At 40.5% G+C, this 15,609-nt stretch overlaps 1 protein-coding gene across 1 annotated transcript; it reads left to right on the top strand.

The window, feature by feature from the left end:
- Positions 1-807: 807 nt before the first annotated feature.
- arsia (arylsulfatase family, member Ia) lies at positions 808-5,426 on the top strand. The gene is made up of 2 exons (XM_062043820.1): positions 808-1,115; positions 4,028-5,426. Exons 1-2 carry the CDS (start codon positions 808-810, stop codon positions 5,424-5,426), a joined length of 1,707 nt encoding a protein of 568 aa, XP_061899804.1.
- Positions 5,427-15,609: the final 10,183 nt, after the last annotated feature.

Genomic DNA, 15,609 nt, shown 5'->3' with positions numbered 1-15,609 from the left:
CCCCACTAGTCCTTCACTTGCACTTTCCTCATCCACAAATCTTTCTTCATCCTCGCTCAAATTAATGGGGTAATCGTCGCTTTCTCGGTCCGAATCTCTCTCACTTCATGCGGCCATCATTGTAAACAATAGGGAACTTTGCGTATATGTTCAACTGACTACGTCATGCTACTTCCGGTAGGGGCAAGCCTTTTTTTTTAATCAAATACCAAAAGTTGCGATCTTTATCGTCGTTGTTCTATACTAAATCCTTTCAGCAAAAATATGGCAATATCGCGAAATGATCAAGTATGACACATAGAATAGATCTGCTATCCCCGTTTAAATAAATAAAAATTCATTTCATTAGGCCTTTAATTGTACTGTTCACATTGATAAGACAAAATCAGATGTGGGAATGGACCTGCAGTTTAAATATAGCCTAAGATCAATCAATGAACTAGTTAAGATGTGTCTCAATATTTGTATTAAAATCAACGTAAAATAATCAACTGCCTTCGACCTGTTTACAAGAATGTTAACCTCTCAGAACTGGAATGTGATGTAGACTCACGAGTGCCACTTGGCCATAGTAGAAACTTTACACTGTGTGTGTTTTAAGGTGGTCGGGGGCTGATGTTTTTTTTCATCCAGGCTGCAAAGCAAATGGGTGGAGTTAACAGGACGTGTTTTCCAAAGGGCTTTAAAACATTTTGGAGTAGTATCGAGGAATGAACCTGTAGCTGAGTCTCTTTCAGTTATTTAACACTGCAAGATGCTTTGGTGACTGCACACAGGAAACTGTTTTGTTCAGTCAGAAGAATAACAATGGCTACAGCAGCTCTTACGGGTTTCTCCATGATGAGTCTGCTCAGCCTAGGATACCTGTCATGGGATAGTCCTAATCAGGTGGAAAAAGAGCCGAGTCAGACTTCCAGTGGGGGGTCTCTCGGTCCAAAGCCTCCTCACATAATCTTCATCATGACAGATGATCAGGGATTCAACGACATAGGATATCACAGCTCGGACATCAGGACCCCGGTGTTGGATAAGCTGGCTGCTGATGGGGTGAAGCTGGAAAATTATTACATACAACCCATCTGTACTCCATCCCGCAGCCAACTCATCACTGGCAGGTAAAGTTTCTCTCACTCAGCCCAGTGTGCACTTTTATCATACCCAGTAACCTGTAATGGTATTGCACTTCTTGGGTTGCAAACTGTGTCAACTTATTCATTTGAACTAGGGCTGGGCGATATGGACGAAAAAGTATATCTCGATATATTTTTGCTTAAACTCGCTATTCGATATACATCTCGATATATTTTTCGGTGAAAATATACATATAAAGATATTCATTTTTGAGCGCTATTCAGTGAAATTGAAGTGAATGACAACTGTACTGTAAACAGTCAGTGGCACTTTTATTAACCCAGTTAGTCAAGATGGGTATTAACTAGCGATGTCCGATAATATCGGGCTGCCGATATTATCGGCCGATAAATGCTTTAAAATATAATATCGGAAATTATCGGTATCGGTTTCAAAATGATCAGTATCGGTTTCAAAAAGTAAAATCTATGACTTTTTAAAACGCCGCTGTGTAGGGAGAAGTACAGAGCGCCAATAAACTTTAAAGGCACTGCCTTTGCATGCCGGCCCAATCACATAATATCTACGGCTTTTCACACACACAAGTGAATGCCATGCATACTTGGTCAACAGCCATACAGGTCACACTGAGGGTGGCCGTATAAACAACTTTAACACTGTTACTAATATGCGCCACACTGTGAACCCACACCAAACAAGAATGACAAACACATTTCGGGAGAACATCCGCACCGTAACACAACATAAACACAACAGAACAAATACCCAGAATCCCTTGCAGCAATAACTCTACACTACAATATACACCCCCCCGCTACCCCTCCACCTCAACCCAGCCCACCTCAACCTCCTCATGCTCTCTCAGGGAGAGCATGTCCCAAATTCCAAGCTGCTGTTTTGAGGCATGTTAAAACAAATAATGCACTTTGTGACTTCAATAATAAATATGGCAGTGCCATGTTGGCATTTTTTTCCATAACTTGAGTTGATTTATTTTGGAAAACCTTGTTACATTGTTTAATGCATCCAGCGGGGCATCACAACAACATTAGGCATAATAATGTGTTCATTCCACGACTGTATATATCGGTATCGGTTGATATCGGAATCGGTAATTAAGAGTTGGCCAATATCGGAATATCGGATATCGGCAAAAAAGCCTTTATCGGACATCTCTAGTATTAACAGCACAGAAAAGAAACTGTTACTCGGACAAACTTTATTGATCCACAAGGGAAATTGTTCAGAATTACATAACATAAATAAAATAGAAATCTATTCTTCCTACATAAAATACATAACATAGCTGTGTAAATAATACAACATGTATCAAACTCAGATAACAAATACAATTGCAGGCAGGCATTTTTTAATTCCCAGTCCACGATGTAATGGACTGTCACACACGTAGGGTTCTGTGGTCCTACTAGAAGTGGTCAGCGCAAAGTAAGTGACATTACTAGTTTGTGCGGTTATTCTTCCTTCTCATTTCGGCGTACATTTCGCTTGAATATTCTCTCTTCTTCGACTCTCTCGTCGTCATTTGGGATGTCTGTTGTGAATTCCTTTCCTAGTTCGATGACCCGCCCTATCTTGCCTCTGATTGGCCTGTCCGCAATGTTTTGTCCTACTCTTAACCAATCATGACTCATCATTTTAGACCAACCAACCAATCATGAATGTTCTTATAAGTAGACCAAGCAATCATTGATGTTTCCCGTATATTTTGTCCCCTGCCAGTGGAGTTACTTCTCCCTCTCTCTTCTTTCGTAGCATGTAGCTTAGCTCACCGCTACATCGGTCTTAAAATAGCTAAGCAACGGAAAATGCTACTTGTTTAACAAGTAGCAAAGCGACTGCCAAGCTACTGGGAAATGTAGTTAAGCTACGTAGCTTCAAATTTTTAAGTTAATTATTTTTAATTTGAAAACCGTAGTTTCTACCACTGCAGTCATAAACCGGAATGGATTATCAAAAACAGTACCCATTACGGGAAAACCGTAGTTGTAATTGGCGTTTTACGTACTAGTTGGTCACTGGCACACTGCTGGTGGCACAGACGTCAGACTCCATATTTGCTTGTGTGTTGTTGTTGTGGGTCAGTGCAGTGGGTGGGAGAGGGTAAGCACGTCTTGGAAGGGGGAAGGGGAGGAGTTTAATAGCCCATGGAGTATTGTGGGGGAGAACAAGGAACACAACAGATAAATATAAATAATTTTAACGTGAAAAAAATTATATCGATATTACGATTGTCATAATCCGTGGTCCGGATCATGTTTTGGTTAGTTATGTTCTGTTAGTTTTGGACTCCCCTAGTTCCTGTTGTGTGCACTCCTGGGTTTATTGTGGTCCCATGCTCAGCTGCTGTCAACCACTAATCAGAGATCTATGAAGTCACCTTGCTCGCCACGCTCAGTCTGGCGTCATTCTGTCACGTCGGGGTCGCATCTTTAAGCGGGGTCGTTCCTCCCAGATGCAGAACGGACAACTCCGGACGAAAGCGTGAAGGTAGGAACGACCACTAACCAGAGGCAGGTGAACCCAATTAATCCCCATGGTGACCAAAATAAACCCAGGAGTGCACACAACAGGAACTATGGGAGTCCAAAACTAACAGAACATAACTAACCAAAACATGATCCGGACCACGGATCATGACAACGATATTTTATTAATTCATATCTTGTTTAAAAATATATCGATATATCTTACAAACCCGATATATCGCCCAGCCCTAATTTGAACTATTGCTTAGCGAATTATAAAGAATTGATGTTGGTATAGCAATATATCCGGTTTGTACACAGATACAAAACATTACAGTATTGATATTTTGGCAATATTGATATTTTGTCCCATGCCTAGTAGTCACACCATGCTGGAACACAATAAAGTATGTTTGATTGACACAGTTTTTTTAAAATCCATTTTGCAGGTACCAAATTCACACAGGCCTGCAGCACTCCATCATCCGGCCTCGCCAGCCCAACTGCCTTCCGTTCCAGCAGGTCACCCTTCCCCAAAGGCTACAGGAGCTAGGCTACTCCACCCACATGGTGGGCAAGTGGCACCTGGGTTTTTACAAGAAGGAGTGCCTGCCAACACGGCGTGGCTTTGACACATATTTTGGCTCCCTGACCGGTAGCGTCAACTACTACACCTACAACTCCTGTGACGGCCCTGGTTTGTGTGGTTTTGATCTCCATGAGGGCGAGACTGTAGCCTGGGATCAGAGGGGAAAATATTCCACCCATTTGTACACACAGAAGGTCCGCAAGATCCTGGCAACACACGATCCCCTATCTCAGCCACTCTTTATCTACCTTTCCTTTCAAGCTGTTCACACCCCCTTACAGTCCCCGCGGGAGTACATCTATCCATACCGAGGGCTTGCCAACGTGGCTCGTAGGAAGTACGCTGCTATGGTCTCTGCTGTGGATGAGGCGGTCCGGAATATAACCTATGCCCTACGCAAGTATGGCTACTACCAAAACAGTGTCATCATATTTTCGACAGACAACGGTGGCCAGCCATTGTCCGGTGGCAGTAATTGGCCCCTCCGGGGGCGTAAAGGCACCTACTGGGAAGGTGGAATCCGAGGTTTGGGATTTGTCCACAGTCCTCTGTTAAGGAAGAAGAGGAGGGTGAGTAAAGCCTTGGTGCACATTACTGACTGGTATCCCACCTTGGTCCGACTGGCAGGTGGCAATAAATCCTTGGTGAAGGGGCTGGATGGGTTTGATGTTTGGGAAGCCATTAGTGAGGGGAAGGAATCTCCAAGATTTGAGATTCTCCACAACATAGACCCCCTCTATAACCGAGCTCGCAGCGGCTCCCTGCAGACAGGATATGGGATTTGGAATACAGCCGTGCAGGCCTCCATTCGAGCTGGAGACTGGAAACTGCTGACGGGAGATCCTGGTTACGGTGACTGGACGCCACCGCCGATGCTTCCGACTTTCCCCGGCAGCTGGTGGAACCTGGAGCGGCACACCGAACCCAGGAAATCTCTATGGCTGTTCAACATCACTGGAGATCCCTATGAACGTTTTGACCTCTCAGAGCAGAGACCAGATGTGGTCAAAGAAATGATGGCAAGACTGGTGTACTACAATCGCACCGCCGTCCCAGTGCGGTACCCATCAGAGGACCTGCGGGCTGACCCAAGCCTGAATGGTGGTGCTTGGGTACCCTGGGTGGGAGATGAGGAAAAGGAGAGCTGGGACACATTTTATCTGAGGAAAAATATAGACTGGAAGAAGAAGCTTAAACTGTCGAATAGTAAATCGTTTTTCAGGAGACTCAACACTCGGATCATGTCAAATAGGATTTAAAAAAAACATAGACATGAACAGCACATATATTAGGAACAATGACTGCTTATGACATGTTTTGGTCTTAGTAAAACATGAACGCGGGTCTGATTTGGGAATCTGAAACGACTGAGGTATATCTTTTCTTAGAATAAAAATTATTCATATTTTGTGCCTTTCAAAAATGCAGTTTTAGTACATTTGAAGAACCTTTCATTGAAATGTAATGCATTTAGTTAGATGATGGTATTTGTTTGACTATCATTTTGTATTTTTTTCAAATGTTAATTAAGTTTATTAAGCTTTATACTGTATATATTTTTGCTGCGGATTCAATTTTATGCTCCATAACGAAGACCCTGCTACCTCACCAATGCATGACGTTCTTTCCATTACAGGTCAACTGCAAGTATTGCACTTTGTACAATAATTGACCTATGAAGCAAGTTCCACATGCATCTTATTGCTTGTCTATTTAAAACAACTTGTTTGAGTCTTATTTATGTCTATTTTGAATTTGAAGTATCTTTATTTATGATAATATGACATAATAATGATAATCTAAACAAACGACTGTATACCACCTTTAGAAAAGTATAAATAAAATATACTCTTTCAAATTTTCTTGTAATCAGACACTATTTTCGGTATATTAGATGGAATCTTTACATTCATTTCATTGTTCGCTAAAACCCCAGTAGATGTCACCCTGCACATCGTCAATAAACGCATCACAACAGACAGGACTCTAAAAGCAAGAACAAACCTTACACTGGAAGACATACACATATATTCAGAGGTGGGTAGAGTAGCCAGAAATTGTACTCAAGTAAGAGTACTGTTACTTTACAGATTTATTACCCAAGTAAAAGTAAGGAGTAGTCACCCAAATATTTACTTGAGTGAAAGTAAAAAGTATGTTGTGAAAAAACTACTCAAGTACTGAGTAACTGATGAGTAACCTGTTCGTTTAATGATGACGGCAACAAATAATGCACAAAAACATAAAAATAGCAATGACCAAATTCAGAGCCAGGAATATCTCTTAAGCAACTATAACAAAAATATATATTAAATAATAATACATTAACATAAAAAAATGAAGGCAAATTGAGCCACAGTAACTTAACAGCACCATAGGCTCAGTAGGCAGAGATTACAAAGGAAAATAACAAGTTAGCCTTTACGCAAACCATAAACTGATAGGTGTGGGCTGCACCTGGGAACACACTGATTGCTGTTTCTATGCATGCGTGTGTGTGTGTGTGTGTGTGTGTGTGTGTGTGTGTGTGTGTGTGTGTGTGTGTGTGTGTGTGTGTGTGTGTCTATGAGGCTGCAGTGCGTTAATAAATGTCCCCACACGATGTACATTTGACATTGATTCATAGCAGGGAAGCTAACATCAGCCTACGGTGACAGCCAAAATATCTACTAAGGTTACTTACCGCGATGTGCTTCCTCAAATTTGACGTTCAATCAATCAATCAATGTTTATTTATATAGCCCTAAATCACAAGAGTCTCAAAGGGCTGCACAAACCACAACGACATCCTCGGTACAGAGCCCACATACGGGCAAGGAAAAACTCACCCCAGTGAGTTCATGTAAACTTAAGCTTGTTAATCATGTGACTGCCTGGCTCTGTTTGATTGGTGAAACGGAGTCAAACGTCACCAGTGACTGTATTTGATTGGTGAAACGCAGGCATGCGATAGATCCTACTTTGAAGGTCTGTCTGACAAACCAAAACAAACAAAGCGTGCATTAACGATAAAAATCAGTAGCGAGTAGCGAGCTGAATGTAGATAAATGGAGCGGAGTAAATGTAGCGTTTCTTCTCTATAAATATACTCAAGTAAAAGTAAAAGTATGTTGCATTAAAACTACTCTTAGAAGTACAATTAATCCCAAAAGTTACTCAAGTAGATGTAACGGTGTAAATGTAGCGCGTTACTACCCACCTCTGGTAGTAATTCAGTTTTGTTGCAAAATCCACTTACTTCCAATATAAAGGAATAATATACAAACAAAAAGAGGGCTTTGCAATGGGAGACCCTCTATCAGCAATAATGAGCAGTTTCTTCACAGAAGACCTGGAAACCACTGCCATCAATACAGCACCCATACACTGCAGACCCTGGATAGTGTGTACCACGGGCCCCTGAGATTCATCACCAACTGCGCCCCCCTTACTCACCATTGTTTGTTATACTCAATGGTTAACTGGACGTCTTTATGTGCTCGACGCCTCAATCATTGGTATGTGTTCATCTACAAAACCATTCTGGGTATCACTCCATCTTATCTGTCTTGTCTTTTAACAAAGAAACAAGGAAGTCACAATCTTCGTTCAATGAATGTTCTGCAATTTGTCGTCCCCAAAGTAAGAACTAACCTGGGCAAGAAAGCATTTAGGTTTTCAGCAGCAAAGGCTTGGAATAACCTACAATCGAATCTTCAACTTCGAACCCTTGTTACATTAAATGAGTTTAAAGCTTCTGTGAAAGGATTGCAGTCTACCTTGTCTGTATGCACATGTGTCATGTGAGCAAGTTTTAATGTTGTAAATTTGATGTTTTATGTGTTGTTTACTGTTTTTAAAGGCCTACTGAAAGCCACTACTAGCGACCACGCAGTCTGATAGTTTATATATCAATGATGAAATCTTAACATTGCAACACATGCCAATACGGCCGGGTTAACTTATAAAGTGACATTTTACATTTCCCGCTAAACTTCCGGTTGAAAACTCCTTTGGATATGACGTATGCGCGTGACGTAGCCAGTAGAACAAAGGTATGGCTCCCCCATTGAGGCCAATACAAAAAGCTCTGTTTTCATTTTATAATTCCACAGTATTCTGGACATCTGTGTTGGTGAATCTTTTGCAATTTGTTTAATGAACAATGGAGATTGCAAAGAAGAAAGTTGTAGGTGGGATCGGTGTATTAGCGGCTGGCTGTAGCAACACAACAAAGAGGACTTACTTGGATAGCAGACGCGCTAGCCGATGCTAGCCGCCAACCGCATCTGTGATCGGGTGAAGTCCTTCGTCGCGCCGTCGATCGCTGGAACGCAGGTGAGCACGGGTGTTGATGAGCAGATGAGGGCTGGCTGGCGTAGGTGGAGCGCTAATGTTTTAATCATGGCTCTGTGAGGTCCGGTTGCTAAGTTGCTAAGTTAGCTTCAGCGTCTTTAGCAACAGCATTGTTAAGCTTTGCCAGGCTGAGAATTATTAACCGTGTAGTTACATGTCCATGGTTTAATAGTATTGTTGATCTTCTGTCTATCCTTCCAGTCAGGGATTTATTTATTTTGTTTCTATCTGCATTTGAGCCAGATGCTATCACGTTAGCTCAGTAGCTAAAGAGCTTCGCCGATGTATTGTCGTGGAGATAAAAGTCACTGTGAATGTCCATTTCGCGTTCTGGACTCTCATTTTCAAGAGGATATAGTATCCCAGGTGGTTTCAAATACAAATCCGTGATCCACAATAGAAAAAGGAGAGAGTGTAGAATCCAATGAGCCAGCTTGTACCTAAGTTACAGTCAGAGCGAAAAAAGATATGTCTTTCACTGCATTCTAGTCCGTCACTCTAACGTTCCTCATCCACAAATCTTTCATCCTCGCTCAAATTAATGGGGTAATCGTCGCTTTCTCGGTCCGAATCGCTCTAGCTGCGTTGAAAACAATAGGAAAATATGAGGAGGCGATCAACTGACTACGTCACGCTACTTCCGGTACAGGCAAGGCTTTTTTTTATCAGAGACCAAAAGTTGCGAACTTTATCGTCGTTGTTCTCTACTAAATCCTTTCAGCAAAAATATGGCAATATCGCGAAATGATCAAGTATGACACATAGAATGGATCTGCTATCCCCGTTTAAATAAAAACATTTCATTTCAGTAGGCCTTTAATGTAACATTGCTGCTGCCTTCTTGGCCAGGTGTCCCTTGGAAAAGAGATCTTTGATCTCAATGGGATTTTACCTGGTTAAATAAAGGCTAAATAAAATAAAAAAAGACCCACCTTCTGGAGAAGATACGTGGATGAAATTCTGTAGAAAATAAAAGTGGCACACACATGATCTTACAGACCACCTCAACAGTATCGACAAGACTGGAAACATCAAATTCACACATAACGGGACCATAACTTTTTTGGACATGCAAATCCACCGTAAAGATGACGGCAGTCAAAACATTACTGTTCATTGAAAACCGACACACACCGACCAATATCTACTCTGGACCTCCGAACATCCCGCAGCACACAAACTATCAGTGGTGAGAACACTCTGTGAACGGGCCAACATCCTAACAGAAGAACAAGATAGAAAAAAAAGAAGAGAAACACAACCAAAATGCTCTCAAAAACTGCCAATATCGCACCTGGGCCATCAAAAAAGGGGAACAACAGGTAAAAAACAAGGAAAAGAGAACAAAGAAGAAACTCAAAGAAAAATCTGAAATAATGAACAACCATACATGAGGGGAATAACTGAACCAATACAGCAGGTCATGAAAAAACACAAAATAAACAGTTAAACCTCACACAAAAACAAGACAGTTACTTGTACATCCAAAAGACAAAATACAACAAGACAAGAAATGCAACGTCATCTATGAAATCCCGTGTAAATCATGCAAACAATCATACATGGGAGAAACAGGGAGGACATTCAACACAAGGAAGAGAGAACATCAGAAATAATGCAAACAAGAGACAAGTGGAAGGTTTACAAGAAGCCTAAAACAAAAATCCGAACAGGAAATCCTAAAATCAGCCATATTAGATCATTGCAAAATAAATAACCACATCATGGACCGGGACAACGGCAAAATCATCAGCACAGAAAGTAACAAATTCTAACGATGGATTAAGGAGGCGATTGAACTAAGGAAGCGGCCCAAGGAAACCATCAATCGGGATGAGGGAGCATACCTGGGACTCCCTCCTCCATTAACCATCAAGTGGCGGGGTGGGGGGGGGGGGGGGGGAGGTAGACTTGAAAGGTCTGCCTGGTTGGCCACGCCTATAAGAACAGCTGATAGGCGACACGTCACAGTGGTCAGGTGACCCTTCTGAAGAAGACTGCAGATGACAGTCGAAACATGTCAGGTAAAAATTCCATTTAATATACCGACAATATTGTCTGATTATGTAGTAGAATTTCTGACCTTGGAACTATATTTCGTGTCCATTAAGAATGTCTGCTCATTTCATTTCTCTTCTATACCATTGAAGGACCAGATGTAGGACAAAGTTGAATATGGAGTCACTCTGACCATTCTACAAAATGTTTTGATTGTCTAAGCATGACTAAGGGATTGAAGGATGTTGCAAAACAAACATGTCGAAAACAACGGGAGCTTGGGGCGTGGGGAAACAGATCAAATGGCCAGGAGACCAGGACTCTGTGAGATCGCTTGATTCTTGTGTCCTCCGGAGGACGTTTGTTTGTCTGCATGGGCAACTCAATCTGACTTTGCACTTTTGACTATGGGTAAAATAAACCTTTTGTACTAAATTAACTTTTGTTGCTGTTTATGCTTCAGACAATCCTCTACAATTACAAGAACATTTGAAAGAGTATATGAATAAGAAGACATGATGAACCTTTTTGAGTAAGTATAAATAAAATATGTGGGATTGTAAAAACTCATCAGTATTTCGAACCAACTCTGATATGCAGTAAGTATGAGCAAATAGAGCCTGCAACAAATAGTATTGTCATGGGTCCATTTCCCTGATGGACTATAAGCAAACAAAGAATATGCCCACACACAGTTATGGTTGCATCTACAAAACCCAAAACCAGTGAAGTTGGCACGTTGTGCAAACCGTAAAACTCATATTCAATTGAATAGACTGCAAAGACAAGATACTTCATGTTCCAACAGAGAAACTTCATTTTTTTTTGCAAATAATCATTAACTTAGAGTTTAATGGCAGCAACACATTGCAAAAAAGTTGGCACAGGGGCATGTTCACCACTGTGTTACATGGCCTTTCCTTTGAACAACACTCAGTAAAGGTTTGGGAAGTGAGGAGACACATTTTTGAAGTGGAATTCTTTCCCATTCTTGCTTGATGTACAGCTTAAGTTGTTCAACAGTCCGGGGGTCTCCCTTCTGCTATTTTAGGTGCCACACATTTTCAATGTCTGGACTACAGGCAGGCCAGTCTAGTACCCGCACTCTTTTACTATGAAGCCACGTTGATGTAACACCTGGCTTGGCATTGTCTTGCTTAAATAAGCAGGGGCGTCCATGGTAACGTTGCTTGGATGGCAACATATGTTGCCCCAAAAGCTGTATGTACCTTTCAGCATTAATGGTGCCTTCACAGATGTGTAAGTTACCCATGTCTTGGGCACTAATACACCCCCATACCATCACACATGCTGCCTTTTGAATGGTTGGATGGTTCTTTTCTTCAACGTCCACAGTTTCCAAAACAATTTGAAATGTGGACTCGTCAGATCACAGAACACTTTTTCACTTTGCATCAGTCCATCTTAGATGAGCTCGGGCCCAGCAAAGCCGGCGGCGTTTCTGGGTGTTGTTGATAAATGGCTTTCGCTTTGCATAGTAGAGTTTTAACTTGCACTGACAGATATAGCGACCAACTGTAGTTACTGACAGTGGTTTTCTGAAGTGTTCCTGAGCCCATGGGGTGATATCCTTTACACACTGATGTCGCTTTTTGATGCAGTACCGCCTGAGGGATCAAAGGTCTCGGGCATTCAATGTTTATTACGCTTACGTGCAGTGATTTCTCTAGAGTCTCTAAACCTTTTGATGATATTACGGAGCGTAGATGGTGAAATCTCTACATTCCTTGCAATAGCTGGTTGAGAAATGTTGTTCTTAAACGGTTCGACAATTTGCTCACGCATTTGTTGACAAAGTGGTGACCCTCGCCCCATCCTTGTTTGTGAATGACTGAGCATTTCATGGAATCTACTTTTATACCCAATCATGGCACCCACCTGTTCCCAATTAGCCTGTTCACCTGTGGGATGTTCCAAATAAGTGTTTGATGAGCATTCCTCAACTTTCTCAGTCTTTTTTGCCACTTGTGCCAGCTTTTTTGAAACATGTTGCAGGCATCAGATTCCAAATGAGCTAATATTTGCAAAAAAATAACAAAGTTTACCGGTTTGAACATTAAGTATCTTGTCTTTGCAGTCTATTCAATGGAATATAAGTTGAAAAGGATTTGCAAATCATTGTATTCTGTTTTTATTTACCATTTACACGACGTGCCAACTTCACTGATTTTGGGTTTTGTAATTGTTAACATTATATTGCGCATTTTAACATTTGCAGAAGTGTAAAACATGTTAAATGTGCTATGCTCTATAGTAAAAAACAAACAAATTATAAGAGTGATGACCAAAGTGCAGAGGGATATTACCGTGTGTGCCTGGGAGGTGAGTCTCTACATTTAACACTGTTCTCTACTTGTGAAGACACAAGTGCAGTAATGACAGCCATGTGTTGAAACTAGAGATATCCGATAATATCGGCCGATAAATGCTTTAAAATGTAATATTGGAAATTATCGGTATCGTTTTTTTAAATTATCGGTATCGTTTAAAAAAAAAAAAAATGTATTTATTAAATCAACATAAAAAATACAAGATACACTTACAATTAGTGCTCCAACCCAAAAAACCTCCCTCCCCCATTTACACTCATTCACACAAAAGGGTTGTTTCTTTCTGTTATTAATATTCTGCTTCCTACATTATATATCAATATATATCAATACAGTCTGCAAGGGATACAGTCCGTAAGCACACATGATTGTGCGTGCTGCTGCTCCACTAATAGTACTAACCTTTAACACTTCATTTTACTCATTTTCATTAATTACGAGTTTCTATGTAACTGTTTTTATATTGTTTTACTTTCTTTTTATTCAAGAAAATGTTTTTAATTTATTTATCTTATTTTATTTTATTAATTTAAAAAAAAAAGGACCTTATCTTCACTACACCTGGTTGTCCAAATTAGGCATAATAATGTGTTAATTCCACGACTGTATACATGGGTATCGGTTGATATCGGTATCGGTAATTAAGAAATTGACAATATCGGAATATCGGATATCGGCAAAAAAGCCATTATCGGACATCCCTAATTGAAACATTGTTTTTTTTGTCTTTAGCTGTGTCAAGTGTTGCTGTTCAACAATCACGATTGTGAAATAAAATCAAGAAAGGACACACTGTTGCAACGGCAGCGCCTCTAAATATCAAATTGTATCATCATATCAGCAGCACGCAGCTGGTATTGTTCAAGTAAAAAAAAGTGGGACTGTAGAAGATGACAAGTGTGATGTGAAGTCTGTAAGATTGAGCTTGAGCCAGTAATCACTGACAATGACATGCCAACCATTTTTTTCACATGACTTATTTTCAATTCCTCATTTCACACGAGGCAGGACAATTCCTTCTTCACGCACTTATTGGTCAGGACAGTAAGAAACCAACACCACAGTCAGCTGACTTCTGGCTTTATTCATATCTAATATCAGTATCCTTTAAAGGGGAACTGCACATTTTTTGTAATTTTTTGCCTATGGTTCACAATCATTATGAGAGACAAGAACACACGGGTCTTTTTTTTTTTTTTTTTAAGGATTTTAAAGATGACGCTTAAAAAATGCGGCTAATGGTAGTCACCATTGTAGCCTTCAAAGCCCTCTAAAACTATTTCAAAACCATCCATCAACGTATTATATACACACTTCAATAATGTAGTAACAAACACTTTCATAGCAATATGTAATATGTACAATATTTACTATATTTTGGTCATTTTATGCAATACTGGAACTTATTTCCTCAGCGCATTTATTTCCGTTTCCATAGCAACGCACCTCCGATTCCAGCAACAAATGTGTTGTTTTATTTATGGAAAAAAACACAAGTGTGTTGTAATCATGGCAGACTTGTTAACAAACAAAAAAGACGACTGGTTTTGGACAAATGAGGATTCACAACCTTATCTTTCTGAAGCTGAATATACGGAGGATGAATGATAAAAGCGAGCACAAAGAAAGACTGAATTTCCATAGCAACGCACCTCCAACTTCCAGCAAAAAATGTGTTGTTTTATTTCCGAAAAAAACGGAAGTGTGTTGTAATCATGGCAAACTTGGTAACAGACAAAAAAGACGACTAGTTTTGGACAAATGAGGATTCTCAACGCTATCTTTTTGAAGCTGAATATACGGAGGATGAATGATAGAAGCGAACACGAAGAAAGACTGAATTTCCATAGCAACACACCTCCAACTTCCAGCAACAAATGTGTTGTTTTATTTCCGGAAAAAAAACGCGAGTGTGTTGTAATCAAGGCAGACTTGGTAACAAACAAAAAAGACGACTAGTTTTGGACAAATGAGGATTCACAACCCTATCTTTTTGAAGCTGAATATACGGAGGATGAATGATAGAAGCGAGCACGAAGAGAGACTGAATTTCCATAGCAACGCACCTCCGACTTCCAGCAACAAATGTGTTGTTTTATGTCCGGACAAAAACACAAGTGTGTTGTAATTATGGCAGACTTGGTAAAAGACAAAAAAGACGACTAGTTTTGGACAAATGAGGATTCACAATCCTATCTTTTTGAAGCTGAATATACGGAGGATGAATGATAGAAGCGAGCATGAAGAGAGACTGAATTTCTATAGCAACGCACATCCGACTTCCAGCAACAAATGTGTTGTTTTATTTCCGGAAAAAAACGCTAGTGTGTTGTAATCAAGGCAGACTTGGTAACAGACAAAAAAGACGACTGGTTTTGGACAAATGAGGATTCACAACCCTTTTTTTTTTAAGCTGAATATACGGAGGATGAATCATAGAAGCGAGCACGAAGAGAGACTGAATTTCCATAGCAACGCACCTCCGACTTCCAGCAACAAATGTCTTGTTTTATTTATGGTAAAAAACACACGTGTGTTGTAATCATGGCAGACTTGGTAACAAACAAAAAAGACTACTGGTTTTGGACAAATGAGGATTCACAACCCTATCCTTTTTGAAGCTGAATATACGGAGGATGAATGATAGAAGCGAGCACGAAGAGAGACTGAATTTGCATAGCAACGCACCTCCGACTTCCAGCAACAAATGTGTTGTTTTGTTTCCGGAAAAAAACGTGAGTGTGTTGTAATCATGGCA

Source organism: Entelurus aequoreus, linkage group LG04, assembly GCF_033978785.1.
Source record: "Entelurus aequoreus isolate RoL-2023_Sb linkage group LG04, RoL_Eaeq_v1.1, whole genome shotgun sequence".
Taxonomy (NCBI): domain Eukaryota; kingdom Metazoa; phylum Chordata; class Actinopteri; order Syngnathiformes; family Syngnathidae; genus Entelurus; species Entelurus aequoreus.
This window is presented reverse-complemented; position numbering and strand designations above follow the sequence as displayed.